At 58.4% G+C, this 25846-nt stretch overlaps 2 protein-coding genes and 1 long non-coding RNA gene across 40 annotated transcripts; 2 read left to right on the forward strand and 1 right to left on the reverse strand.

Annotated features, from left to right (window-relative positions):
* The first annotated feature begins 724 nt into the window (after nt 1-724).
* ATXN2L (ataxin 2 like) lies at nt 725-12974 on the forward strand. Of its 38 annotated transcripts, none has more exons than XM_051847597.2 (24): nt 725-1559; nt 3026-3062; nt 3256-3312; nt 3400-3471; nt 3775-3925; nt 4264-4388; nt 5561-5652; nt 6376-6576; nt 7139-7314; nt 7431-7541; nt 8018-8230; nt 8314-8385; nt 8611-8681; nt 9120-9415; nt 9493-9562; nt 10017-10160; nt 10277-10349; nt 10443-10630; nt 10861-10993; nt 11081-11202; nt 11310-11522; nt 11668-11911; nt 12061-12219; nt 12462-12974. In XM_051847597.2, exons 1-23 carry the CDS (start codon nt 1243-1245, stop codon nt 12213-12215), a joined length of 3333 nt encoding a protein of 1110 aa, XP_051703557.1. In that variant the 5' UTR covers nt 725-1242; the 3' UTR covers nt 12216-12219; nt 12462-12974. The 38 variants fall into 38 exon arrangements, 37 of the variants coding, with proteins under 37 accessions (XP_051703557.1, XP_051703558.1, XP_051703573.1 ...); XM_051847598.2 differs by having other exon boundaries at nt 12485-12974; XM_051847613.2 differs by having other exon boundaries at nt 12184-12219; nt 12485-12974.
* A 2214-nt stretch (nt 12975-15188) lies between these two features.
* TUFM (Tu translation elongation factor, mitochondrial) lies at nt 15189-18325 on the reverse strand. Its single transcript, XM_002711878.5, has 10 exons — nt 18027-18325; nt 17748-17942; nt 17286-17452; nt 17090-17194; nt 16832-16996; nt 16605-16737; nt 16337-16441; nt 16103-16254; nt 15889-16008; nt 15189-15517 (listed from the first exon to the last, which is right to left on the reverse strand). Exons 1-10 carry the CDS (start codon nt 18070-18072, stop codon nt 15344-15346), a joined length of 1362 nt encoding a protein of 453 aa, XP_002711924.3. The 5' UTR covers nt 18073-18325; the 3' UTR covers nt 15189-15343.
* Nucleotides 18326-18385: 60 nt separating this feature from the next.
* On the forward strand, nt 18386-19598 carry LOC138847130 (uncharacterized). Its single transcript, XR_011384753.1, has 2 exons — nt 18386-18548; nt 19052-19598. It is a non-coding gene; the product is annotated as an uncharacterized lncRNA (long non-coding RNA).
* Nucleotides 19599-25846: the final 6248 nt, after the last annotated feature.

Genomic DNA, 25846 nt, shown 5'->3' on the forward strand with positions numbered 1-25846 from the left:
CCCACCCTGCTAAGGCTCCTGTGAAGCCGGGAAGGACTCGGGCCACCTGCTGCTGCTTTCCCAGGCACGGGAGCAGGGAGCTGGATGGGAAGTGGAGCAGCTGGGGCTGGAGCCGGCGCCCCAGATGCCTGCCACGGCCGAACCTGCTGCGCTCCAACATCGACACCCAAGTCCGGACCTTGTTAACGACCGGAGGTGTCTTTACTGCAGAGCTGGGTGGAGGATTTTGAAGTGGACCCTAGAAATTTTGGCCTTCAGAGAGTCTCTTTTACTAAAGTTCTAAGGGCTCATTCTCAGGCAAGGAGAAGCAGCTTACGTTTAAAGACCACTGAGATTTAAAACAATTTAGGATTAGGCATAGATCTATCTGCAAGGATGAACACGTTCAAACGAATCATCGTAATTCTCATCCGGCTTTTACTGACAGTAAATGCGGAGGAGAGTAAGCAGCTCCTTAAAAATAAATAAATAATAAAAAATAAAAAAACCACCGCTTGCCTAAATGAGCAACTGCTAGGTTTTTGCAGTCCGGGATCTTTTTTTTTTTTTTTTTCCTGGGCACTGGAGACTCCGCCCACAAGCGCCCCAGCGGCGGAAGAACCTCACGCTACGCCGTGACCGCTCACGTCGCTGCGGAGGCATCCTGACGTGACGCCGGCGGCGTGGGCGGGGCAGCCGGATCTTCGTCGCCGCTTCTTCGGCTCCTCCCCCAGCGCCTCACACGCTCATTGTGAAGCGACAGCAGGCGCCAGCCTCTAGGGCGGTTTGAGACCCAGAGACCCTAAATCCTGGGTGCGCGTGAGCGCCCGCGCTGCTCCCGACCCACCCTGAGGGCTACGGGTGCGAGACTTACCGATTCCGCCCCCCCCACCCCGCTTCTCCCGGAGCTAACCGCCCGGCGCGCGCCAGCCCCTCGCGCCGGCCGCCGCCGCCCCTCCCCCTCCGGGAGCTCCCGCCCTCCCCTTCCCCCGGCGACGCGCACGCGCGCAGGGCCGGCTCGCGCCCTCTCGTTTTCCTCCGGCCCGCGAGACCCCCTCCCCTTCCGCCTCGCGGCGCTTCCTCGCGCCGCGGTCTTCTCCAGCCACCCCCGACACCGCGGGGCTCCCCGCCCCCGCCCGCCAACGGCGGGTCCCCGGCTTCCCAGTCCCCTTCGCTTCCCGCGCTCTCCGCCGGGGGGGTCCAGCCCCGGCCCCCCTCTCCTCCCCTCCCTTCCCTCTAATTCCCCTTCCGGACGCTGCCATCATGTTGAAGCCTCAGCCGCCACAACAGACCTCTCAGCCCCAGCAGCCGCCCCCCACGCAACAGGCCGTGGCCCGCCGGCCTCCCGGGGGCACCAGCCCTCCCAACGGCGGCCTCCCGGGGCCGCTGGCCGCCGCCGCCGCCGCGACTCCGCCGGGGCCTCCCGCCGCCGCCTCCCCCTGCCTGGGGCCTGCGGCCGCTGCCGGCACCGGACTCCGCCGGGGAGCTGAAGGCATCCTGGCGCCGCAGCCGCCGCCGCCGCCGCAGCAGCCGCCGCCGCATCAGGAGAGGCCAGGGGCCGGCGCCATCGGCAGCGCCAGGTGAGGCGGGGTGGGCCGAGGGAGGAGGCAGCGGCTCGGTGCCGGCGGGGCGGGCCCCAGCCCGGCACCTTGGAGGGGCGCAGGGAGGGGGCGGCAACCCCCGTGAAACCAGGGAGGGTCCCCCCTCGCTTCCCAGCCGGCCCCCGCGGGCGTCTGGGGGCTGTGCTCAGCTCCCGGGCCTCGGGCCGTGCTCAGGGCCCGGGACCCGAGGGGCGGCGGGGCGCACCCCGCCGGCGCCGTCGGAACGGGGCGTGGGGGGGGCCGAAGAGGTGATCGGGGTCCCCGGCTCCATTACCACGAAGGGTCTCGCGGTCCCCGGCTGCAGCCAATGGGGAGTCAGCTGCGGGAAGGGGTCCCCGGCCGTAGCCAATGGAGGGGGGCGCGCGGCCCACAGTTTGGCCAATGGGGAGGGAGGGACTTGGGAGCGGGTTGCTACCTCCCCTTCCCGGGCTGGCCAGTTGGAGGGGAGCGGGGCGGGCGGGGGCTCGAGGACTGCGGGCCGGGGAGCTCCGGCGCGCGCGCTCCCGCCCTTCCGGACGTGCGCGCGGATGCGCTGTCTCATGACCCGGGCTATCGCGTGCCCCGGTAGCAGTAGGGCTGGGGCCGTGAGTGCGTGGAGCGGCTCATCTGGTGTTCGTGAACAAGCAGCAGCCGCCCTGCCCCTGTTCTTGTGTGTGTATGTGTGTGTGTCTCTGCGTGCGTGCGTGTTCATGGAATCGAGAGTGGCGGCACACGCAGGCGCAGTGCGTGCGGATCGCGGGAGGGGGGATTGGGAAGAGGCCCGTGGGTTTTAGTGCGCAGGCGCAGACCGGGCGAGGCCTCCCGGTGGATGGCTTTTGCGGCTGCGCTGTCCCCCAGCCCCGCCAACGGCCCCCTCATCGCCCTCCTCTACCGCCGGTTACATCAGCCATCGAGGAGCAGTGTTAACCTGGCGATTGGTGAGGCCCGCAGAGTGGGTAACGGGCCGAATGAGTCAGGAGGTCGAAGGGGTGAGGTGGGGAGGTGATGACCCCACTCCCCACCTCTCCGTGGTCTGGGTTGTAAGGGGGGTGAAAATGATTCTTTCCCGTTCGGAAGATAATGCGCCTGAGCTAGGTAGTTCGGGATCCGTGCTCCGGAGCTGTCCCCTGCGGTGGGTTACTGGTTATCCGGCGCCAGGCACTGGCCTGTTGGAAGCGTGCAGCCTGGCCCCGTGGAGGAAGTGGGAAGCTTGTATTGCTTTGGCTCTTAGAGCAACAGACAGTTATTTCTGATCGAGGTCTTTTTTACTGGCATTTGGAAGAAATGTGTTGCTGACATTTCATACCTATTCTTTCTAAGTGAGAGTTGGGAAATCTTGCTGATTGATGGGCTCGTAGCTTAAATCAGATCCTTCACACGGTACTTGGTTCTGGAGTGTGTCGTTCATCAGTGCGTAGGGGGCTTGAACAGTGAAGTAATGTGTTTCTTGTTTCCTTTTCTTACAGGGGACAGAGCACAGGAAAGGGACCCCCACAGTCACCTGTGAGTGCCCCCCCCCCCCATGACCTAAAAGACAACTACTTGGGAGTACAGGGCAGATTCGGTGCAGAGGTAGTCAGATGGGCTCAGCAGGGCTAGGGGCCTGGCATGTCCAAGGTGGGCAGAAGTAGAGTGTGGCCATTTAGAGCCACAGTGAGGTGTTGACGGCTGCTCCTCTGTTTCCCCCTCCTGACAGGTGTTTGAAGGTGTCTATAACAATTCCAGAATGCTGCATTTCCTTACAGCTGTTGTGGTGAGTGGGGGCTCACCCTTCAGTTGATTGAGGAGTGTGATGGATCCATTTGCTGAGACACTCTACTTGCTTCTCGCTCCCTCGCAGGGCTCCACTTGTGACGTAAAAGTGAAGAATGGCACCACCTACGAGGGTATCTTCAAGACACTGAGCTCAAAGGTCAGTGTACTCCAGTGAGCTTATTGGAGCTGCCTGGAAGGAGGATGAGGAGAGGGCGTGAGTTGGGCGGCTTTGTGTTGATCGCAGGCCTGTGCGGAGTAGTGCCACAAGTGTTATTTTTTTCAGAGGGCCGGGTACTTTGTTAAAGTTTAAATTCATAAATTTGAGGCTTATTAAGTCCTGTGGCTGATATTAGGAAGGGTGCACATGAGAGTAGTGTGGGGGAAGTTGAGAAAGGCTAAGGGCAAGGTAGTCATTTGGCCTTCACTAACTCTTGGCTTCTGGGCAATGGGACCTTTGTAGTTTGAACTCGCCGTAGATGCTGTGCACCGGAAAGCGTCTGAGCCAGCAGGCGGCCCCCGTCGGGAAGATATTGTGGACACCATGGTGTTTAAGCCAAGTGATGTCATGCTCGTCCACTTCCGAAATGTCGACTTCAATTACGCTACTAAAGGTGTTGTGCTGGGCTGTTGGGTCAGACCGCTCTGGATGAGTAAGGGGGGGGAGGGTGGTTCGTGTGCCAGTAAAAATTTGATTCCACCTGCCCCCCCTTCGCCTTTAGTCTCTGAGGGAGTGGCTGGATTTTTTCTTGAAAATGTGTCTTGATGTCTAATACATGGCCAGGTTGAATTATTAAGATCAAGCTTTTTTTTTTTTTTTTTTAACTCCTCCTTCATTCTGACCCCCCCCACACACACTCTAAATCTGAGTTTTTTTACACTTTGCTCCTGAAGTAAGTCTAGGAAAAGCTATGAAATGTCACTGACGGCTCCTCTGCACTCTGCCCCACAGACAAGTTCACCGATTCAGCCATTGCCATGAACTCGAAGGTGAACGGGGAACACAAAGAGAAGGTGCTTCAGCGCTGGGAGGGGGGCGACAGCAACAGCGACGACTACGACCTGGAGTCAGACATGGTACGGCCTCCACCCCCAAAGCTGGGCAGCGTGGACGAGGGTGGTTGTCGGGTCTGTTCTTGGACCAAGGCTGCGTTCCTGGGAGGGGGTTATGAAATAATGACGGGTTTCCTTTGGGGGGGGGGTAGTGATAGTTGCCTGTTGATGGCGCTCAGATAGCAAATGAAGAGGTACAGGAGGCCGGCGCCGCGGCTCAATAGGCTAATCCTCCACCTAGCGGCGCCGGTACACCGGGTTCTAGTCCTGGTCAGGGCACCGGATTCTGTCCCGGTTGCTCCTCTTCCAGGCCAGCTCTCTGCTGTGGCCAGGGAGTGCAGTGGAGGATGGCCCAAGTGCTTGGGCCCTGCACCCCATGGGAGACCAGGAGAAGCACCTGGCTCTTGGCTTCGGATCAGCACGGTGCGCCGGCCATGGCGGCCATTGGAATGTGAACCAACAGCAAAAGGAAGACCTTTCTCTCTGTCTCTCTCTCTCTCACTGTCCACTCTGCCTGTCAAAAAAAAAAACAACAAAAAAAAAGAGGTACAGGAAATAGAGCAAAAAATCTGTTCTTCCACCCTTCCAAAATGATGGCTGTTAATACTTCCTGCCATTTACCCTTTCAATGTTTAAACAAATGTGTAGACCAGATTGACTACTGGTGTAGGCCCCAAAGTGACTACTTTCTTATAGGTGTGTTTTTGTTTTGATGTCCACACAAGATTTTCCTTTGCTTGACTTTGGTTGAACTCTTCACATTGCTATGTTGGTCTAGGTTGTTCTTAGCTCGTGGTGTGTTTTGTTTGTGTATATGCATACACGTGTATGTAGGAACATCAAATTGTATCTGTCTTCTTTCTTGAACTGACCTGTTTTATTGCTATTGTTTGGCTTTAAAATGGTGCCTCACTGAACTCTTGGAACATGAATTCCTCAGGCACATGAACCAGAACTTGCTGCAGTATAACCCTGCAAACAGACTGGCTAGGTTTTAGGACTTTTCAGTTTTATTGGTTATTGCCAGTGTGTGCTGCAAATGCATAGTTCTAGTTTGTAATCTCACCGGTTAGGTTTCCATGTTTCTGCTTTTGATTTGGACACATTTTAAGATTTTTAACCTGGGGGAAGGGAAAAGCCATGTCATTGTTCCTTTTCTTGCTGGGTTTTAAATATTTCCCCTCCCCCTCGCCTAGTCCAATGGATGGGACCCCAATGAAATGTTCAAGTTCAATGAGGAGAACTACGGTGTGAAGACTACCTACGATAGTAGTCTCTCTTCTTACACGTGAGTCTTGGCACGTCCCCGGTGGCGCAGTGTGGGGTGTCGGGTCACCAACAGAAGGCAGGTCTCATGCTTTTCTGGGGAACTGGATTGCTCTCCCCCTATTCCTGGTGTGCTTAATAAACTGCACCCTCAGAGGTTTTCTGATTGCAGGTCACTCCCATGGGTGGAAAGCACTGTTTTCTTGTTCAGCCACCCATTCCTTTCCTCTAGGACTTAAAATACATAAACCTGGGCCAAGCATTCAGCTAGTAGCTTAAGATGCCCCATCCCACGTTGGGAGAACCTGAGTTCGGTGTCTTTTCCTGCAGATGGAGACCCTGGGGGCAGTGGTGATGGCTCAGTCATTGGGTTTCTGCCATCCCACAGGGGACCTGGATGGGGCTCCTGGTTTCAGCCTTGGCCCAGCCCTGGCCTTTGCAGGCATTTGGGGAGCCAAGTAGTGGATAGGAGCACGTTGGTCTCTCTCTCCCTTCTTCCCTCCCTCTTTTTCTCTCCCTTTCTCTCCCTGTTGAATAAATACCGTACTTAAAAAGCAAAATGCATAAGCATCTAAGTGCCTCTCAGATGCAGACATGCCTGGGAGCTCTGCCTGGGCCCCAGTAAGATGTTGGTTTAAATGCTCGCTGGCTTGTTGAAGGGAATGCTTGATTGGTTATAGGACTGATGAAAATGTTTTTCCTTTTCCCCTGTTTGTCCTTGGCACTGGGATGCTGCTGGTCTCAGGGTGCCCTTAGAAAAGGACAACTCTGAAGAGTTCCGTCAGCGGGAGCTGCGCGCAGCCCAGCTGGCACGAGAGATTGAGTCCAGCCCCCAGTACCGCCTGCGGATCGCCATGGAGAATGACGATGGGCGCACCGAAGAGGAGAAGCACAGTGCGGTCCAACGGCAGAGTTCCGGGCGCGAGAGCCCCAGCTTGGCGTCCAGGCAAATGCTGGGGGCGGGCAGGGCTGTTTGGGCTTCACTGTAGGGTCCAGGGCCCAGGCCGAGCGCTTTGTACAATGTTTGAGCCTTAGGCCTTAGTGAGTTGTAGGTTAAAACAGTGATTTCCAGTTTCTAGATTTAGGAGACTGAAGCGTAAAGACATTAAGTAATGCTGAAGGTAACAACTTAAAGCTTAGGAATTTGGGAGGGGTGGGGGATTCTTTTTCCGTTTCTAGCATACATTTTTTCCCCTGTATGTTTGTACGTGTTATAGGTAACTAAATTAAACTAGACTCTCTGTGATCTGTGTCTTGTAAAAGGTGCAGCTCGAGCTGTACTGTGAGCTTACTTTCTCGTAGGTCAGGCGCGGTAGACTTGTGGTGCACTGGCCGGGTTGGTTGGGTCAGGGTTGTGTAAGAGAGGGTCATGAGCGTGGAAGTCGTAGGACATTCAAGTGAGACAGTGAAGGAAGCTGGAGCGGTTAGCTGGGGAGGGCTTGGAGAGAGGCTTCATGTTTCGGAAGTCTGCGTGTGGCTGCCTGGCCTGACTGCGCTCTTTCGCCCAGGGAAGGGAAGTACATCCCTCTGCCTCAGCGTGTTCGCGAGGGGCCTCGGGGAGGAGTGCGCTGCAGCAGCTCTCGGGGTGGCCGGCCCGGCCTGAGCGCTCTGCCGCCTCGTGGCCCTCACCATCTGGACAACAGCAGCCCTGGCCCAGGCTCCGAGGCACGAGGCATCAACGGAGGTGAGTTCAGGAAGCAGGCTCGGTGTGGTGGTAATTGGAAGGGCGGTGCATTGGTGGTAATGTAGGAACTGCGGCTCTGCTTTCTTACTTACAATTTTCATTTAAAAAAAATACAGGCCCTTCCCGCATGTCCCCTAAGGCACAGCGGCCCCTGCGAGGTGCCAAGACTCTGTCCTCGCCCAGCAGCAGGCCCTCTGGGGAAGCTTCTGTCCCATCTCCCCCTGCAGGTAAGACTTCATAGTGCTAGGGAGTGGCTGAGAAGCAGTAGCAGGACGGAGGTGTGTGGTGTCGGAGTGCTGCAGTGGGCCGTGGCTGGGTGGCAGGGGTCTGAAGGGTTGGCGTTTACCCCTTTTGGAAAAGAATTTTTCAGTTGTCCTACTGCAGAAACCCCAGTCCAGGAACTCAGGGTGTGTCTGACTGGCAGCTGTGGTTTTTTTGTTTGTTTGTTTGTTTGTTTTTTAGATTTTGCCAACATTTTAAAACGAGATGCCATAGGAATTTTCCAATTCCTTTTGAAATATAAACCGTTCTACCAACCCCAAGCCTACTCTTAATGGGCTGGTATAGAATCACTACTGCCCTGGAAACATTGCTGTCTCTCCTGAGGCCATTTACCTGCTTCTGTTAGCTCCTTGGGAGTCATAGGTGCACTTCCGTGGTGTTCTTGGTGAGCCCCGTGCTCACAGCAGTAACCATTGTATAGCTCTCCCTTTTCTTCCAGTGGGCCGGATGTACCCGCCACGCTCGCCCAAGTCTGCTGCACCTGCCCCAATCTCAGCTTCCTGTCCTGAGCCTCCCATCGGTTCGGCAGTGGCAACTTCTTCAGCCTCCATCCCTGTGACCTCATCCGTCGCAGATGGTGGCGTGGGTTCCATTTCCCCAGCTTCTCCAAAGATCTCACTGGCCCCTACAGATGGTAAGAGCGGGGTGGTGGAGGGTGTGGACAGTGTGAAGTGGGGTTCTGGACAGGGTGACCTTCAGGCATCTCTCCTTGCTCAGTAAAAGAACTGTCCGCCAAGGAACCCGGCCGGACTCTGGAGCCCCAGGAACTGGCCCGGATAACTGGGAAAGGTGAGAGGTTTGGTTCCTGCCGGTGCCTGGTGCCCCTTTGTGCGGGGAGAGCATTTCCGTTAGAAAGCTGGCTGGGATTCCGAAGGCAGCACTACTCTGCTCTTTGATTCCGATTTCTCTCCGGGTTCTCGGGAGCTGCTGTCTTCTTGCCTGGGCTGTTGGCGCTGGGTAGCCAGCTTCAAGAAAGAAATGTATTGTTTTTCCTTTTCCACTGTTTTCTCGTAGTCCCTGGCCTTCAGAATGAACAGAAACGATTTCAGCTGGAAGAACTGAGGAAGTTTGGGGCCCAGTTCAAGGTGAGGGCAGGGGAGTGAGCTGGGATTGCTAGCGGTCGCAGGGTATGTGGAGGATGGAGAAGTGAGGACTGGGCAGCAGTTTCAGTTGAGGAGTGCCTGGTTCAAGTCTTAGTTTCTCCGCTTGCGACCCAGCTTCCTGCTAATGCACGCCCTGGGAGGCAGCAGATGGCTTAGCCACCCTCATGGGGAGACCGGGATTGAGTTCTGGGCGCCAAGCTTCAGCCTGGGCCAGCCCTGGCTTTTGCAGCCTTTTAGGGAATGAACCAGCACATAGAAGATTGATCTCTCTTTCCTTTTTCTCTGAGTTTGAAATAAAATGAAAATAGTTTTCTAAAAAGTGGGTAGGTAGGTAAGGGAGGAGAGCTGAGCATTGTGCGGGGGTGAAAGGAGGCAGGGCCTGGAGTCTTGACATTGCTGTGTGTGTCTCTCTCCTTCCAGCTTCAGCCCAGTAGCTCCCCTGAGACCAGCCTGGATCCTTTTCCTCCTCGGATCTTAAAGGAGGAAGCCAAAGGGAAGGAAAAGGAGGTCGATGGTCTGTTGACCTCAGAGCCCTTGGCATCCCCGGTCTCCTCTAAGACAGAGTCCGTATCGGATAAAGAGGACAAAACACCCCTGGTACCAGCTGGAGGCACCGAGGGGCCAGAACAGCCCCCACCACCTTGTCCAAGCCAAACTGGCAGCCCCCCAGTGGGCCTCATCAAGGGAGATGACAAGGATGAGGGCCCTGTTGCTGAGTAAGTGGGGTGGGAGCTGTGGGGACGTTGGGTGATAAGGGGCAAGCCGTGAGGATTGACCTCATTTTCTCTCCTAGACAAGTAAAGAAATCAACGTTGAACCCTAATGCCAAGGAATTCAATCCTACAAAGCCTCTGCTATCTGTGGTGAGATGGGACGGGAGAACATGGACTTGGGTTTCTGTGGGGGAGTCTTGGGGGACAGTGGAGCAGTGGAGAGCACTTGGTCCCAGGGCCACTCAGCTGGCAGTGCTGGGGGAACACCGTATTTGTATGGGGAGAGCAGCTCGCGCTCAGGGCTTCTCAGGTTCCTGGCATTTGGTTCAGGGGTTATTTGAGCAGGGAAGCTGCAAATAATAAGCTTCATTCAGGCCAGCTGACCTGGCCCAGCCGCTGACTTAGAGGTGTGATGTTGGACAAGCCAATGAAACCGGCCCCATTTTCCTCACCTGTGAGTGGAGAATGTGCATCTCACAGGGTTTGGCGTGGAGCTTGTCCTAGCAAAAGCACACAACACGTTTGGTTCATAGCCATCTGGGGGTGCTGTGTAGCTGTTGCGGAGGTCAGACAGAAATGATATGTCGCTCCTTGTCTGTTACAGAACAAATCCACCAGTACCCCAACTTCTCCAGGGCCCCGGACTCACTCAACTCCCTCCATCCCGGTGCTGACAGGCCAGAGCGGGCTCTACAGCCCCCAGTATATCTCCTACATACCTCAGATTCACATGGGACCAGCTGTGCAGGTAAGAGGCCGGGGCACCTCAGCAGGGAGGGCTGGCTTTGGTTGAGCTGGCTGAGCCGCCAGCTCAGCCTCTGGGCTTTTCCCGGCCTGTCACAGCGCTTCTGTGTCTGTCCCTAGGCGCCCCAGATGTATCCATATCCTGTATCCAATTCAGTGCCTGGGCAGCAGGGCAAGTACCGGGGAGCAAAAGGTGAGCAGGGTCTGGAGGGGCCGTCGGCGGGGCCGCCTGGCGCCTCCTGGCAGACGGAGCTTGAGCTCTGTGCTACTTTGCCCCCATCTGCAGGCTCTCTGCCCCCCCAGCGCTCGGACCAGCACCAGCCAGCCTCAGCCCCGCCCATGATGCAGGCTGCCGCCGCCGCCGGCCCACCCCTGGTGGCTGCCACACCATATTCTTCCTACATCCCCTACAACCCCCAGCAGTTCCCAGGCCAGCCTGCTATGATGCAACCCATGGCCCACTACCCCTCACAGGTGACTGCAGCCCAGGAGGGAAGCGGGGAGGGGGCCCCCCAGCTCCTCACTCCGGGACTGGGTCAGGAGGACAGGCGGTGTTCTGGGTGGGGATGGTGGCAGCCTTGGGCACCTGAGCCTCAGGCTTCTCTGCCTGGTCGGGTTGTTATGAACGTTCAGGAGTAACGGGCAGTGTGGTTGGTGCACGCGGTGCTCCCCTGCCCGCCATGCTGACCCCGCCTTTGTCCCAGCAGCCCGTGTTTGCCCCCATGCTTCAAAGCAATCCACGCATGCTGACGTCGGGCAGCCACCCCCAGGCCATTGTGTCATCCTCCACCCCTCAGTACCCTTCTGCAGAGCAGCCCACCCCCCAAGCCCTTTATGGTGAGTCCTGTGTGCCCTCCCCCGCTCTGGGCTGTGGCCCTCGCCGCTTCTGGCGTGCTCAGCACAGGGTCTCCCTTTGTCCCGCAGCCACTGTTCACCAGTCCTATCCGCACCATGCCACGCAGCTCCACGCCCACCAGCCGCAGCCGGCAACCACGCCTACTGGGAGCCAGCCGCAGTCTCAGCATGCGGCCCCCAGTCCTGTCCAGGTGCCTGCTGGAGGGGCAGGAGAGGGTGGTTAGAAGGGAGGGCTAGACAGGGGATGGCTGGCCCTGGACAGAGGAGTGGGTGGCACTTACCTTCCCTTCCCCTGCAGCATCAGGCGGGGCAGGCCCCACACCTGGGCAGTGGACAGCCACAGCAGAATCTGTACCACCCAGGGGCCCTGACAGGCACGCCGCCCTCTCTGCCACCGGGACCTTCTGCCCAGTCCCCTCAGAGCAGCTTCCCCCAGCCAGCCGCTGTGTATGCCATCCACCCCCACCAGCAGCTGCCCCACGGCTTCACCAACATGGCCCATGTTACCCAGGTAAGAGGACCTGTTAGCACAGGACGATCTCGCTTTGATCGTGTGGACACGAACCGTTCCTCGGCCACTGTGCCCCCTGCACCGGGTTTGGAGAGCCTGGCTCAGACCTTCCGTGGTCCTCCTGGCGTCTTTCTGTTCTCTGCAGGCCCATGTCCAAACTGGAATCACAGCAGCCCCGCCCCCTCACCCTGGGGCTCCCCACCCGCCCCAGGTGATGCTGCTGCACCCACCCCAGAGCCATGGGGGGCCCCCCCAAGGCGCGGTGCCCCAGAGTGGGGTGCCTGCACTCTCAGCTTCCACACCCTCACCCTACCCCTACATCGGACACCCCCAAGGTGAGCAGCCTGGCCAGGCGCCTGGATTTCCAGGAGGAGCCGATGACAGGATTCGTGAGTTCTCGTTAGCTGGGGGAATTTGGCATGGAAGAGCTGAGGGGCTGCAGGTGGGGCAGGATGCACGGGTTCTGGGTGGGGAGTGAGGGGTCTTGGAGGCAGGGCTGTCCCACAGGGCGCCCGCCGACCTGCACCTGTCTGTGAAGTATGTAGGGTGGGCAGAAGCCACAGTCGCCGCCGCCAGGGGCTTGCTCCTGGCTCTGTCCTTTGCTTCCCTCCGTCCTCGCTCAGTTGTGATCCAGCAGCCCCCCTCCCCACTGCCTCCCCAGCTCTCAGTGACCCCGACTGTCTCCTGACTTAGCGAGGTAAGGTCAGCGCAGCAGACAGGGCCAGACTGGGGTGCGGGGGGCTGAGCTGGGCACACGAGTAAGGGCTCTGGCTTACTGGGAAACAGCGATTGACCTGTGCTTCTGACAGCCCCATGAGACACCTTGAGGAGGCCGCTCCTACCCAAACACCCCGCTCACCCCCCACTGGACGCATTGGATGAAGGGACAGCTGCTTGGGTTCTAATGCTCCTGCTCTCTTCTCTTTCCCCTCCAACCAGTTCAATCTCATCCCTCCCAGCAGCTCCCCTTCCACCCCCCGGGGAACTGAAGATTGTCCTGGCCGCGACCTGAGACCTCCATGAGTGGAGGGAGGAGTGATCTATGTCTCTTCCCCCAGCAGCTCGGACCATCCCAGCCCCCCGACCCCCCTTTCCCCTGGGGGAGCTGGGGAATTCCTGCCAAGCACCTTGAATGGGAGGGGCCTGAAACGGGGCAGGGCTGGGGTCCAGCGGGGGTGGGGGGTTCCTGCTCTGCCCTGCCCATTCCCACCCACTCTTGCCCTCCCGTCCTCTCATCTATCCCCCGCTGGAGACGGAAGATCTTTTATTTTCTATTATTTATAACCTCAGACTTGGGCCCCCTGTTCTTTCTTCCCCATTAACTTGAGTGACCTGCGTGAGAGACAGACAGACAGATGCCCCTACAAGGATGGTTGGACAAGGACTTTTACTTTTTATTACATAAAAATATTAAAAAAAAATAAAAAAAAATAAAATTTTAAACTAACTTAACCTGCCTGTGACTTCCTGTGGAGAGGTTATAGTTGACACTGGTCACAGTAAGTACCCTGTTGTCCCCTCAACTGCCCTTCCTGTGGGAGTGGTAGCCAGTTCCTCTAAACACAGGGTGTGGGGGAATCAGAGCAGGGTCTTGGGCGACTCATTTGAAACTGGGTTCCACACTGAACGTTTGACGTGGGAGACGGAGTCCGGTTCCTGATGAAGGGCTGTCTGCTTTGGGCGCGGACTGCCTTCAGCACGAGGCTTGAAGGGAGTTTGTTTCTAACACAAGCACGTCATGAATTCGGTCTTCTGCAATGCTAAAAACCATTTTTAGTGTTTATGGCCACTGGGCAGATAGGCCTTGGTGCATAGCCAAGTAGTGGGTGTGGCTGAGGCCTGTGAATGGGCAGCTGCTACATGGGAGAACCCAGGAAAAGAGCTGGGTGAAGTTTGGGAATCGGGTTTAGGGAACAAGCTAAATTAGGGCTACAGCAGGATAGAATTTTTAAAAAAGATTTATTTATTCAAAAGTCGGAGTTAATGCAGAGAGTGGTTCTTCCATCTGATGGTTCACTCCCTAGATGGCCTCAGTGGCCAGAGCTGCGCGGGTCTGAAGTCAGGAGCCAGGAGTTTCTGGGTCTCCTATGGGGGGTACAGAGGCCTAAGAACTTGGGCCATCTTAGGCTGCTTTCACAGGCCACAGCAGAGAGCTGGTTTGCAAGAGGAGCAGCCGGGTTTAGAACTGGCACCCATATGGGATGCCGGTGCTTCAGGCCTGGGCGTTAGCCCGTTGTGCCACGGTGCCAGCCCCTGGGGCAGAATTCTGAACCATGGGATGCAGAGATGCCCATAGACCTAAGGGGACATGTTTTGTGGACTCCGACCTCACCTTGGTTCCCTCACCTGTAAAATTGAGAGAATTTAGCCCTTAGAGGATTGAGGGTACTGCTGGTGCCTGGATCGGAGAAGTGGGTGACACTAGGTGGGAAGGATGAGGGCTAGACATCGGACTTGCCAGTTGCTAAGTAAAGGGTTCTGGGAGTGTGGGAACCACTTGGCTGCTAGAAATGATGGTTGGGGTTCCAAGTGGAAGTTCCATAACAGGGTAGATGGGAATGTGGACTGGGGCCTGGTGGAACAGAGATGCGGGGCTGCGTAGCATCTCACACACACACACACACACACCCTGGAGTTCTTCCCGTGCCTGAGGGGGCCTTGTGAGCTGACTCCAGCTGTTTTCCCTCATCTTTCTCATGTACTTCACTATTTGAGCAGCTTTGTAGACTTCTTTTACCGAGTGAGCTGTCTGCTCACAACAGCACTTGGGCCATGGTCCACTGCTTTCCCAGGCCCGTTAGCGGGGAGCTGGATCAGAAGTAGAGCAGCTGGGACTCATCGCAGGAGGCGGCATTACCTGTTAGGCCACAGCGCCAGCCCCAAGCACACAGTTGGGAGGGAGGTGAGCCTGCCTCCAGTTAGGAATCCCCTGTGGCACCTGTGGGCCCTGCCTTGAGCCCAGGTGCCCCTCCCCTCACCTGCTGCATGAACAGCATGAACAGTCGCCAGCCCCTGCTGTGTGCGCCCTATTTGTTAGCATCCTTGTCAGGCATTCCAAGTCTTAAAAACTCAGCATTTTACCCCTTTTCCTCTACGGCTCAGTAGATGTTGAGAGTGAAAGCTCACGCCTCCTTGGGACTGGTGACAGCAACAAGGACCTGCTTGGAGCACACTTCAGGAATTAACGACCATGTGACTTGCTGAGATGAATATTCGCTACTGCCTGTGCACTAAGTGCTCCGGCAGCAGAGGAACACAGCAGACTCCTACCTAGAGCTCCACGGGGAGCCGGTCAGGAACCCAGGAACTACCCAGGGGACGAGGTGGCTGCCTTGGTGACAACCCCACCGTGCTCTACTGCGGCAATCACACCGCCCTGGGCTGGCTCAGTCCCCAAATGCAGCAGCCAGGCTGGGCTGAAGCTGAGCCTGAAACTCCATCCAGGTCTCCCAAGTGAGCAACAGGCCTGGTCGTCCACTGCTTACTACAAGCGGAGCAGCCAGGACCCGAACTGATGCCCTGATCCGGGATGCTTAGCTCGCTACAATGCCAGCCCCGGCGAGGGATTTGGTTACAGCCAAGTGGCTCTTCTCTGCCCGGGGCTTCAGCTCCCTTTTGGTACTCGTGCCCTCTCCCACCTGCACAAAGCACACGGACATGCACAGCTGGCTTACTATTCACATTAGTTTATTGACCCACCTCACCTGCCATGGCAGGCCAGCCCTCTGAGCGCGGGCAGTGTCCATGTGGCTGTGCTCTGCCGGGGAGGGAACACTGGCCAGGGCGGCCCTCAACCCCAGACGTCCTGAGCGGAGCCCGGCTCAGCTCCACTTTATGTTCTTGTCCTCCTCGGTCATGGCGGGCGTGTCCGTGACGAGGCCTGTGCCGATGGTGCGGTTGCCGTCCCGCAGGGTGAAACGCTGGCCTTTCTCTAAGATCATTGGCTGCCGCAGGATTAGGCTGAGCTTCAGGTCCTCCCCGGGCATAGCCAGCTCCTGGGGACACAGAGGGACGGCATGTGGGACCTTAAGTTAGCTGTCTGCTGGCTAGAAGTCGGGCCGATTGCAGCACACAGCACATGGCACAGAGGCAGGGACCGGGGAGCAGTGCCGCCCGGGCTGGGGAAGTGTCGGGGCACGCAGAAACCCTCTTGCAGGAAATTTCCCTCGGGAAATGCTGCTGCAGCTACGCTTCACCCAGGGCCTCCTGGATGGACCCCCACTAAATCCACTGCCCAAGCCCACCCTCCGACAGTTGTCACGTAAGCGGCAGCAGCCAGCTTGTCTGGTGGCCAGGCTGCCGTAGCGTACTTGGGAACTCTGGACAGGAAGAGCGCCCCTGCCCCGTCCCCCGCCAACACACACACCTTCCCTGGGGGCAGGAGCACCCGGCAGGCCATGTCCCAGGTCAGGGAGAACATGACGGGCATGAAGTGGGACACGAAGGGTTTGTGGCGGCCGCCCTCCTCCTTGCTGAGGATGTAAACCTAGAGGAGAGCAGAGCGCGGGGAAGTCGGGCTGGCCTGGTGGGGAGGCGATGCCTCGCCAGGGCGCGCTGTGGCTCCGCCCCGGCCTCCTCACCTGCGCCTCCACCTTCTGGTGGGGCTGGATGGAGCCCGGCTTGGCCATGACCAAGCCGCGCCTCAGGTCCTCCCGCTTCAAGCCTCGGACCAGGGCCCCCAGGTTGTCCCCGGCCTCGGCCCTCTCCAGGCTCTTGTGGAACATCTCAATGCCTAGGGGTGAAGAGAGGATGGAGGCAGGGAGGGGCCCAGGCCATCCCGGAGCCGGCCGCGGGGCCCGGGCGCCCTCCCGAACCTGTCACCACCGTGCGGATGTTCTTGCTGTGGCCGAGGAACTCGCACTCGTCTCCCTTCTTCAAGATGCCGCGCTCTAGCGTCCCTGTCACCACTGTGCCCCGGCCTGGGAGGGGACAGGACAAGCTGTCAGGGACCCTGGGCTAGGCCCCTGCCGGAGGGGGGAGGGGCAGCGGGAGCCCCTGGGAGGGGACAGGACAAGCTGTCAGGGACCCTGGGCTAGGCCCCTGCCGGAGGGGGAGGGGCAGCGGGAGCCACACCGCCCTCACCTGGGATCGAGTAGACGGACTCGACGGGCAGCAGGAAAGGCTTCTCCAGGTCACGGGTGGGCACCGGGATGTAGGTGTCCACGGCGTCCAGCAGCTTCTGCACCGACTTCACGCCGAGCTCGGGGTCCCGTTGCTGCGGGGGGGGGGGGGTGAGGGCACTCAGCCTCCAGCCGCCCGTCCTCCTGCCCAGGGCCACGGCCGGGGCGCCCACCCAGCCCCGCCCTCACCTCCAGCGCACAGAGGGCAGAGCCCACGATGACAGGGGCCTCCTCCCCTTTGTAGCCGAACTCGGTGAGCAGCTCCCGGATCTCCAGCTCCACGAGCTCCACCATTTCCGAGTCCTGGACGGCGTCGGCCTTGTTCACGTACACCACCACGTGCTCCACCCCGATCTGCAGGCGGGAGAGCGTGCGCGCCGGTCCCGCACGGCCCGGCTCCCCCGGCCCGCCGCCCCGCCCCGCCCCGCCCCGCCGGGCTCCCAGTACCTGTCTGGCCAGCAGTAAGTGCTCGCGGGTCTGGGGCATGGGGCCGTCGTTGGCCGCCACCACCAGGATGCAACCGTCCAGGGGGGCCGTGCCCGTGATCATGTTCTGGGCACAGGGAGGAACACTCAGTGGCACCGCACATCTGCAACCCGGGCGGCCCCCCGCCAAGGCCTAGCCTTTAGCCAGCGCCCCTCACCTTCACGTAATCCGCGTGGCCCGGGCAGTCCGTGTGGGCATAGTGGCGGGCCGCGGTGCTGTACTCCACATGGGCTGCATTGATGGTGATGCCCCGGGCTCGCTCCTCTGGGGCGTTGTCAATCTCCTCGTACTTCTTGAACTTAGCCCCGCCTCCCTCGGCCAGAACTACGGGAGAAGGGGGGGGATTCGGGACTGGAGGCGGGGCTCGGGCCACACCCCCGGCCCGGCCCCTTCCCGCCTAAACTACCCGACCATCCGCAAGCCGACAGCTTCCAGCAGGAGCTGCAGGGCGTGCCCGGGGACTTCTCCCGGTACAACATCCTCCAAGCGTGAGCGAGGCCCCCACCCCCCAGGTTACGGCGCCGCCACCAAGTGCCCCTTCCGGAAAACCCCGTTCCTTGCATCCTCTGCCCGCCCGGGGAGGCCCCGACACCCTGCTGCCCACCCCGAGCCCGCTCACTTTTCGTGATGGCCGCGGTCAGTGTGGTCTTGCCGTGGTCCACGTGGCCGATGGTGCCCACGTTCACGTGCGGCTTGTCGCGCACGTAGGTCTTCTTGGCCTCCACGGCCAGACCGCGGCTCAGGACGGGCACTGCCGGCGCCTTGGGCGGCCGCAACAAGCCCTGTAGGAAGGAGGTCGGGCTGGCGGCGACACCTGCAGGGACACAGGCTCGGCGTCACGCTGTGGGTCCGCGCCCAGCCCCCCGCGCCGCCGCCGCCGCGCGCCCCACACCCTCACCGCTGAAGCGGGGCGTCGCGCGCAGCAGGGCCGCGGCGGTCGCCATGGTGGTCGCACTCGCGCCCCGGGTGCGGGAACGGGGTGGACCCGCGCGTGCAGGTGAGGAAGGGCACTCGCGGCTGAAGGCCGCTTCCGGCGGAAGTGAGAATCCGGAGGGCAAGTGTGGGCGCTCTAGCCTCCAGTTTCTGTGGCCCTCTCCGCCGAGTTCCGGGCTGGCGGCGGAAGAGGCGGGTGCTGGCGTCTCCGGGAGAAGGGAGTTTCCAGCGCTCACGGCGACGTAGTTCTCCCCAAGCGACGCTGGAGGGGCAACGTGAGGCGTCCCATGATGCACCAGCGCCCCGCGGGCTCACGGGAGTTGTAGTTCCCAGCGCGGCGCGTCCCGGGCTCCATTGGGAGACGGACGCTGACTGCTTACGGGTGTCCTTAGCCCCAGCGGAGAAAGGCGCCGAGCCTCTAGGAGACCGACCGAGTCATTATGCGGGTCTCGCGAGAGGGCTGACCGCCCGTGTGCCGCAGCTGGAGGTAGGGGCAGACCCTGAACGCTCTTTGGGAGCGGGGCTCAGCGCGACTGCTCTCTCCGCCTAGCCTCTGCTTGCTCACCTATACAATGGGGACGCAGTACCCACTTCGTCGGGAAGTGCTGACATCGGGCCCCGAGAGAAAATGAGACCCCAGGTCCCAGCCCTTGACTCTCGGGTACCTGCCCTTCGGACTCATGGCTTGCGGGGACCTTGTACTGCCTGACCTCACACGGGGTCAGAGCGCCCCCGACAGAGAGAGCCTTGCTGCCCGGCCCCGGGACCTCAGCATCGGGTGCAGTCCCCTGGACCACGGCCCCACCCACCCGAGTTGGCAGGTGGCTCCCAGGGCGAGGGCCCAGCCTGTTCCCGGCGTGGGGCGCGCAATCCGCTGCCGGAATGACTACGCAAGGGTCCAGCAGGACCCTTCGCTTTCGCCTCCTCTATCTCATCAGAGCTTCCAGGGTTGCCCTGGGGTGCGGTGACAGCTGCTTAACCCCGACTTAGGTTTCTGGAACGCAGCAGATCCCAAGATGCAATCACTGAACAGCGTTTGTTCCCCGATTCCTCTTGTGCCGATTGCCAGTCAGGGGAGTGGAGGCAGAGACAGGGAAACCGGATCACACGCGCCCTTCTGAAATTCAGGAGCGTTCCGCCTATCCGGCATTCGTAGTGCTTCACAACCAGTTGTCCCAGTGTTAACCCTGCGTGGGAGGGGCTCCCCCCGCCGGCCTCCCATTCTACAGATGAGGATCAGAGTGCCTCGGAACCCCACGAGTGTGCATCTAACCACGGCACTGGCTGCTCGGATGGGAGACTTCTCTGTGGCCAGGAGGGCTGGGACAGTCTCACCTAGGGCTCTTGTTTGTTTATTTACACCTTGTTCCTCTGTGACTCCACTCGTGGAAATTTATCCTAAGACACTGTCGGCCACGAACAAGATGTAAGGGATTTGGGGGGGAGGGGTGGTATTGGAGCTCATGTTTTGGTGTTTATGTCGATGTGTACCCGTTGGAAACGACTGGCATGAATAAAGTTCAAGTTTAGAAAATGAGTCTGCCTGGCGTGTGATATTATGGGGGCTGTGAGCATGTGCCAACGTCTGGGGAGGTGGGACGTGAAGGGAGTCCACAGGGGAGAAAAGGCCATAGCCACCTCCGTGGTAACGAGCGGCGCAGTGGGACTCTTGGTCTCAGGTTTTACCCTAGCGGGGCAAAGCAGAAGCGGGGAGTCAGTGAAGGGGGTCAGGCAGCTGGCAGGGTTACGAGGCGGCTTGGAGAAGCAGTCCCAAGTCACTGCCACCAGACCGTCACCTGCCGGGATTTAGACGCATCTATATCAGCTACCGCAGTGGCACCGAGAGAGCGACCCCCCCTCCCCTCCTGGCAACTCCAACCCCAGCTGACTTCACAGCCTCCTAGGGACGTGGACCCCTGGACTCCTGGACCGTAGCCCAGTGCGGTCTCTCTCAGGAGCTGGTACTCTGATCTGACTCTGATGTTGGGGAGCAGGACCGACAGCAGCGAATCTCCCCAGGTAGAGAAGTGTCTGCAGGATACACCCAGAAATAACCCACGACCAATGTCATGGGGCGGAGCCTAATAGCCAGGCAGACACCGGAGCATGGATGTAGCCACAGCTATGAAAGGACATGTTAATTGGGTGGGTTCAGACTTAGAGACCCAGGCAGCCAGCCACCTGTGAATATGTTTTATTTATTTGAAAGGCAGAGTTACAGAGAGATCCTCCAGCCACTGGGTCAACTCCTCAGATGGCCGCAATGGTTAGGGCTGGGCCAGGCCAAAGCCTGGAGCTTCCTCGGGGTCTCCCACGTGTGTGGCAGGGGCCCAGGCACTTGGGGCCATCCTCCACTGCTGCTTTCCCAGGTGCATTAGCAGGGAGCTGGATCGGAAGGAGAGCAGCTGGGACTCAAACCAGCACCCATATGGATGCCGGCATCGCAGGTGGACACCTAACCTGGCTACGCCACAGCGCTGGCCCCACTGCAAATACGAACGGTGTCTGGTGAGGGCAGACTGGTGACTAGGGAACAGCAGCATGTGTGCAAGGTGATGACGGAAGGGACAGGGACCCAGGAAGCCAAAGAACAGCTGGGCCTTAAGGAGGCTGAGTTGGCCTGGAGAAGGAGGGGGGCTTTCTCCCTCGCACACTGACTACATCTGTGACTGCACTGAAAGGACTAAAAGTTGTGCAGAATCTTGAACTTTTTTAAAAGGTGCTCTTGAAATCAGATCCCTTTCCCGGTGACCTCATCCTGCTGGGTGGCGGGCAGGGAGGACGGAGACACAGAGAGGGCTTCCATCCGCTGGTTCACTCCCCAGATGGCTGCAACAGCTGGGGCTGGGCCAGGCTAGGTTGAAGCGTGAAGGAGCATGGAGCTCCATCCTGGTCTCCCATGGGAGTGGCAGGTGCCCAAGTTCTCGGGTCGTGTTCCGCCGCTTTCCCAGGTGCAGTAGTAGGGAGCTGCATGGGAAGCAGAGAGCCATGATGCAGGACATGCGCTCTGATACTGGATGCCCGCCTGGCCAGCAACAGCTTAGCCCACTGTGCCACATGGCCAGCCGCGAGTTTTGTTTTGTTTTGTTTTTCCATCCAGTTTCCCCATCTTATTGCAAGCAGGGTCCTGATTTTTCTTTGGCTCCTGGGAGGCATCCTGACGGGTCTAGTCCAATTCCAGTGGTCTCATTTTCCTTCCAGGGGACAGCATCCTGGGAGACTGGGCTCCTTGTGGTGGGATGTCGCTCCCCCATTCGCGGAGGAACGACACAGGACCCTGCGCTGTTCTTTTGTCTGCTCGGCCCTTCCCGGGTTTGCTGCTGGTTCTTCCCGGGTTGGCTGCCGATCCTTCCACCTCCATGGAAGGGCGGCTCCCCCTGCCACTTTCCCCACTTCCGCGGGGGAGCGGCACACCGCCGGCCGGCTCTCTCGGGGGCTGCTCAGATGTTATCCAGATGTTCCCCTTAGATGTTCCTGGTGCATGGTGTCTCTCTCCTCCTTTATAGTCCTCTTCCACCAATCCCAACTCTGCTACCCACACAAAGAGAAGGAAAGACAGAGAAAGGTCTTCCATCTGCTGGTTCACTCCCCAGATGGCTGCAATGGCCAGAGCTGTGACAGGCCAAAGCCAGGAGTCAAAAGTTTCTTTCAGGTCTCTCATATGGGTGGCAGGGGCCCATGCACTTGGGCCATCTTCTGCTGCTTTCCCAGGCACATTAGCAGGGAGCTGGAGCAGAAGTGGAGCAGCCGGGACTGGAACGGCTACACCACAACACCAACCCCCAGTTCTAAGACTTCTAAAAGGAGGGTGGGGCTGGTATAAGTGGAATGACTGAGCTGGCTGACACCTTAGTAGCAAATTGAGGACAGGGTCCCAGAGCTTTGTAGGCTGCACCACTCACCAAACCCCATGCGGAGCTCCCGAGCAACCTTCCCCTCCCCCCAGGCCAGCCTAGTAGTGCCCCCTCAGGAGTCCCTCTGGACACTAACTCCACTGCACTTCCCTGGCCTGGTCAGGGTCGCCTCTCCTGGCTCGCTCCACCACCGTCCTGTATGCCTCCCCCAACACCTGCATACTGGCCCTAGGTGCCCTTGCAAACACAGCTCCCATGACAGCCAAGTCATTCATCTGTGACCAGTGACACCCCAACTGGAAACACTCCAGGAATATCTGAGTAGAATGCACTTGAATGCCTTCCTGGCACAGCAGGTTAAGCCACTTGTGACACCGGCATCCCATATTGGAGCACTGGTTCGAGTCCCGGCTGCTCCACTTCCGATCCAGCTCACGGCTAATGCTCCTGGGAAAGCAGCAGCAGATGGCCCAAGGGCTTGGGTCCCTGCCACGCAGTTGGAATTCTTGGCTCCTGGTTTCAGGCTGGGCTGGCCCAGGCTGTTGTGGCCATTTCAGGGGGTGATCTGGTGGACGGAGGATCTCTTTCTGTCGGAGGCTGGCGCTGTGGTGTAGCGAGCTAAGCCTCTGCCTGAGGCACCAGCATCTCATGTGGGCGCATTTGTATCCTGGCTGCTCCACTTCCGAGCCAGCTCTCTGCAAATGGAAGATGGCCCGAGTACTCGGCCCCCTGCACTTGCATGGGAGACCTGGAAGAGGCTCCTGGCTCCTAATTATTCCAGCGCCAGCCATGTGGCCATTGGCAAGCGCACCAGCGGATGGAAGACCTCTCTGTCTCCCTATCTGTAATCCTACCTCAAATAAATAGATAAAAAATCATTTTTTAAAAAAGATTTGTTTATTCGAAAGTCAGAGTACACAGAGAGAAGAGAGGGAGGGAGGGAGGGAGGGAGAGAGAGAGAGGTCTTCCATCCACTGGTTCACTCCCCAGTTGGCTGCAACGGCCGGAGCTGCGCCGATCCAAAGCCAGGAGCCAGGAGCTTCTTCTGGGTCTCCCACGTGGGTGCAGGGGCCCAAGCACTTGGGCCATCTTCCACTGTAGAGAGCTGGGTTGGAAGTGGAGCAGCCGGGTCTCTAACTGGCGCCCATATGGGATGCTGGCACTTCAGGTCAGGGTGCCAACCGGCTGCACCTCAGCGCCGGCCCCAATAGATAAAAAATCTTAACAAAAAAATCTCTGTCTACCTTTTAAATACATACATACATACAGCTTATAAAAAGAAGGCCGGCCCTGGCGGGTCAGTCACACGAGGCTGTTAGAGCGCCTTGGAAGTCAGTGATTCATAAGGAAGACTCGGAGTGCAGGCGAGTGCTGCACGTGGGCTTAGTCTTAGAAAGGACACAGACCAGGACCAGCCAGAGACACACGCAGGGTGAGCTGTGGGACAGTCCCAGGGCTCCACTGTCCTCTCCCCACACGCCACCCTCCCAGCCTGCCAGCCCACCTGCAGGCCAGGACAGCACCAAGCTCTCACGTCAAGTGCTTACAAAAAAGGGGGAATATGTGGGGAAATTAGTTACAAGAGGCAATTCAAAGATGGCGCCCAGCGGAAGTAAGATGGGTGGAACTCAAAGTTTACCACTAAAACTAATTGGCTACGCAACATCAGGCGAAGTGGCAACAACTGATGGCAAGTGTACAGACATGGCCAGTCCTGTGAAAACCACCCCGTAAAGTGGCTCTCTAAGCGATTGGTTGGTCTTTATGCCCTGCCCCAATGACTCTGCAGTTTTGTGCTTTAAAAGGCTTTGTTACACGCAAAATGGTTCCTGTTAGACTTGGCTCCCCGCTGGCTGCTGTGGCTGATTGTCTCCGGGAGGCTGGGGAACGGGTGGGCGAGCGGCGCACTTACCTTTCCTGGGGCCCAGTCCATCCTGTATGGGTGGGGGTGGACTAAGACCCTGCAAAGCACAGTTCGATTAAAACACTGGCCATGGGGGCCAGCATCGTGGTTAAGCTGCTGCCTACAATGCCAGCGTCCCACATGGGTGCCCGTTCCTGTCCCGGCTGCTCCCTTCCCAATCCAGCAGCCCTGCGGATGCACCTGCAAAGCAGTGGAAGGTGGCCCTTGTCACCCACTGGGAGACCCAGATCAAGTTCCAGGCTCCTGGCCCAGCCCCTGATGTGGCAGCTACTTGGGGGAGTGAACCAGATGGAAAATCTCTCTCTCTCTGTAACTCTTTCAAATAAATACAGAAATCCTAAAAAAATACAAATTAAAAATCTCAACCATCTAATCATAGAGCTGGTGACCAGCCTCCATCCTGAAGCTACCTAGGGACCTGGCCTGAGTCCTTTATTAGCAAAACCTCCAGTGTGCTCTAAAGGATTCATGAATAACAAGGCATTTCTACCAGGAAATCCCATCCGGAAGCTATAGGGTAGGCGCTTGGCACAGCAGTCAGCCTGCACTTGGGACACCTGCATCCCCTACCAAGTGCCTTGGTTCAAGTCCCAGCTCTGCTGCTGACCCGTTTCCTGCTCATGCGCACCCTGGGAGGCAGCAGATGATGGCTCAAGTTCTTGGGTGCCTACCACCCACGTGGGAGTCCTGGATAGAGTTCCTGGCTGCTGGCTCCCGGCCCTGGATGTTGGGGGCATTTGAGGAATGAATCAGCAGGTGGGTGGTGGTCTTCCTTCCCTCCCCTTCTCCCTTCTCCTTCTTCCTCCTCTCTCTCCCAAGCCCCTTTCACCTGATGCACGGACTGGGGTGGTGGCCATGATCTTTTCCTGCAGGCAGAACAAACCCGGGAGCTCTGGGCCATCCGGCAGCCTATGGGGGGACAGTCTCCTTGGGAAGGAGGCAGCTCCAAGGAAAACTGCTCCCAGAGCCCGAGACCAGGTTCCAATGGATATCTTTTCAGCTTCTGGTTTTAACCATGCCTAAAGGCATTTTGAGTTTCAATACTCCTTGAGGGGCTGGTGTTGTGGTATAATGGGCCCTGCCTGCCATGCCGGCATCCTATATGGGCACCATTTCGAGCCCTGGCTGCCCCACTTTCGATCCAGCTCCCTGTTAATGCACCTGGGAGAGCAGCAGCAGATGGCCCAAGTGCTTGTGCCTCTGTACCCAAGAGAAAGACCCACATGAAGCTGCTGGCTCCTGACTTTGGCCTGCCCCTGCCCCGGTCAATGCAGTCATTTGGGGAGTGAACAAGTGGATAGATCTCTCTCTACCTTTCAAATAACTCATTTTTAAAATTATTTATTTATTAATTTGAGAGGCAGAGTTACAGACACGGGGAGACACAGGGGGAGAGAGAGAGAGAAAGGTATTCCATTCACTGGTTCACTCCCCAAATGGCCACAACAGCCAGAGCTAGTCCAATCCGAACCCAGGAGCCAGGACTTTTTCCGGGTCTCCCACATAGGTGCAGGGACCCTAGCACCTGGGCCATCTTCTACTACTTTCCCAGGCCACAGCAGAGAGCTGGATCAGCAGAGGAGCAGCCGGGACGTGAACCGGCACCCACATGGGACGCTGGTACTGCAAGCAGAGGCCTACCCTACTACGCCACAGCACCGGCCCTAATAAAATAAATGTACAAAAACAAAACAAAACTCATTGAACCAGTAAACTCCTTTGCAAGTGTAAACGAAGTGAAATTGGAGTTTCCATGATGGATAGCTGAAAACATCCTGGGTAGTCCCTGTCTGAGGAAGCGCCCGCCAGTCCGCCTTGGTTTATCCCGGGACTCCGGGGCCTGATCCTCTCCCTTCTTTCCCAGAAGCTCGTTCCTTCCGTGACCTTCCTCTCAACTGGTGCTTCCCCCAGACTCCCAACATATTCCCATCTCCCCACGCTCTCAAACCACCAGGCTCATCCCTGTTCTGCGCTTCTCGACCAAGTGGTATAGGAAAGCTCTCCACA

The sequence above is a fragment of the Oryctolagus cuniculus genome, chromosome 19 (genome assembly GCF_964237555.1).
Source record: "Oryctolagus cuniculus chromosome 19, mOryCun1.1, whole genome shotgun sequence".
Taxonomy (NCBI): domain Eukaryota; kingdom Metazoa; phylum Chordata; class Mammalia; order Lagomorpha; family Leporidae; genus Oryctolagus; species Oryctolagus cuniculus.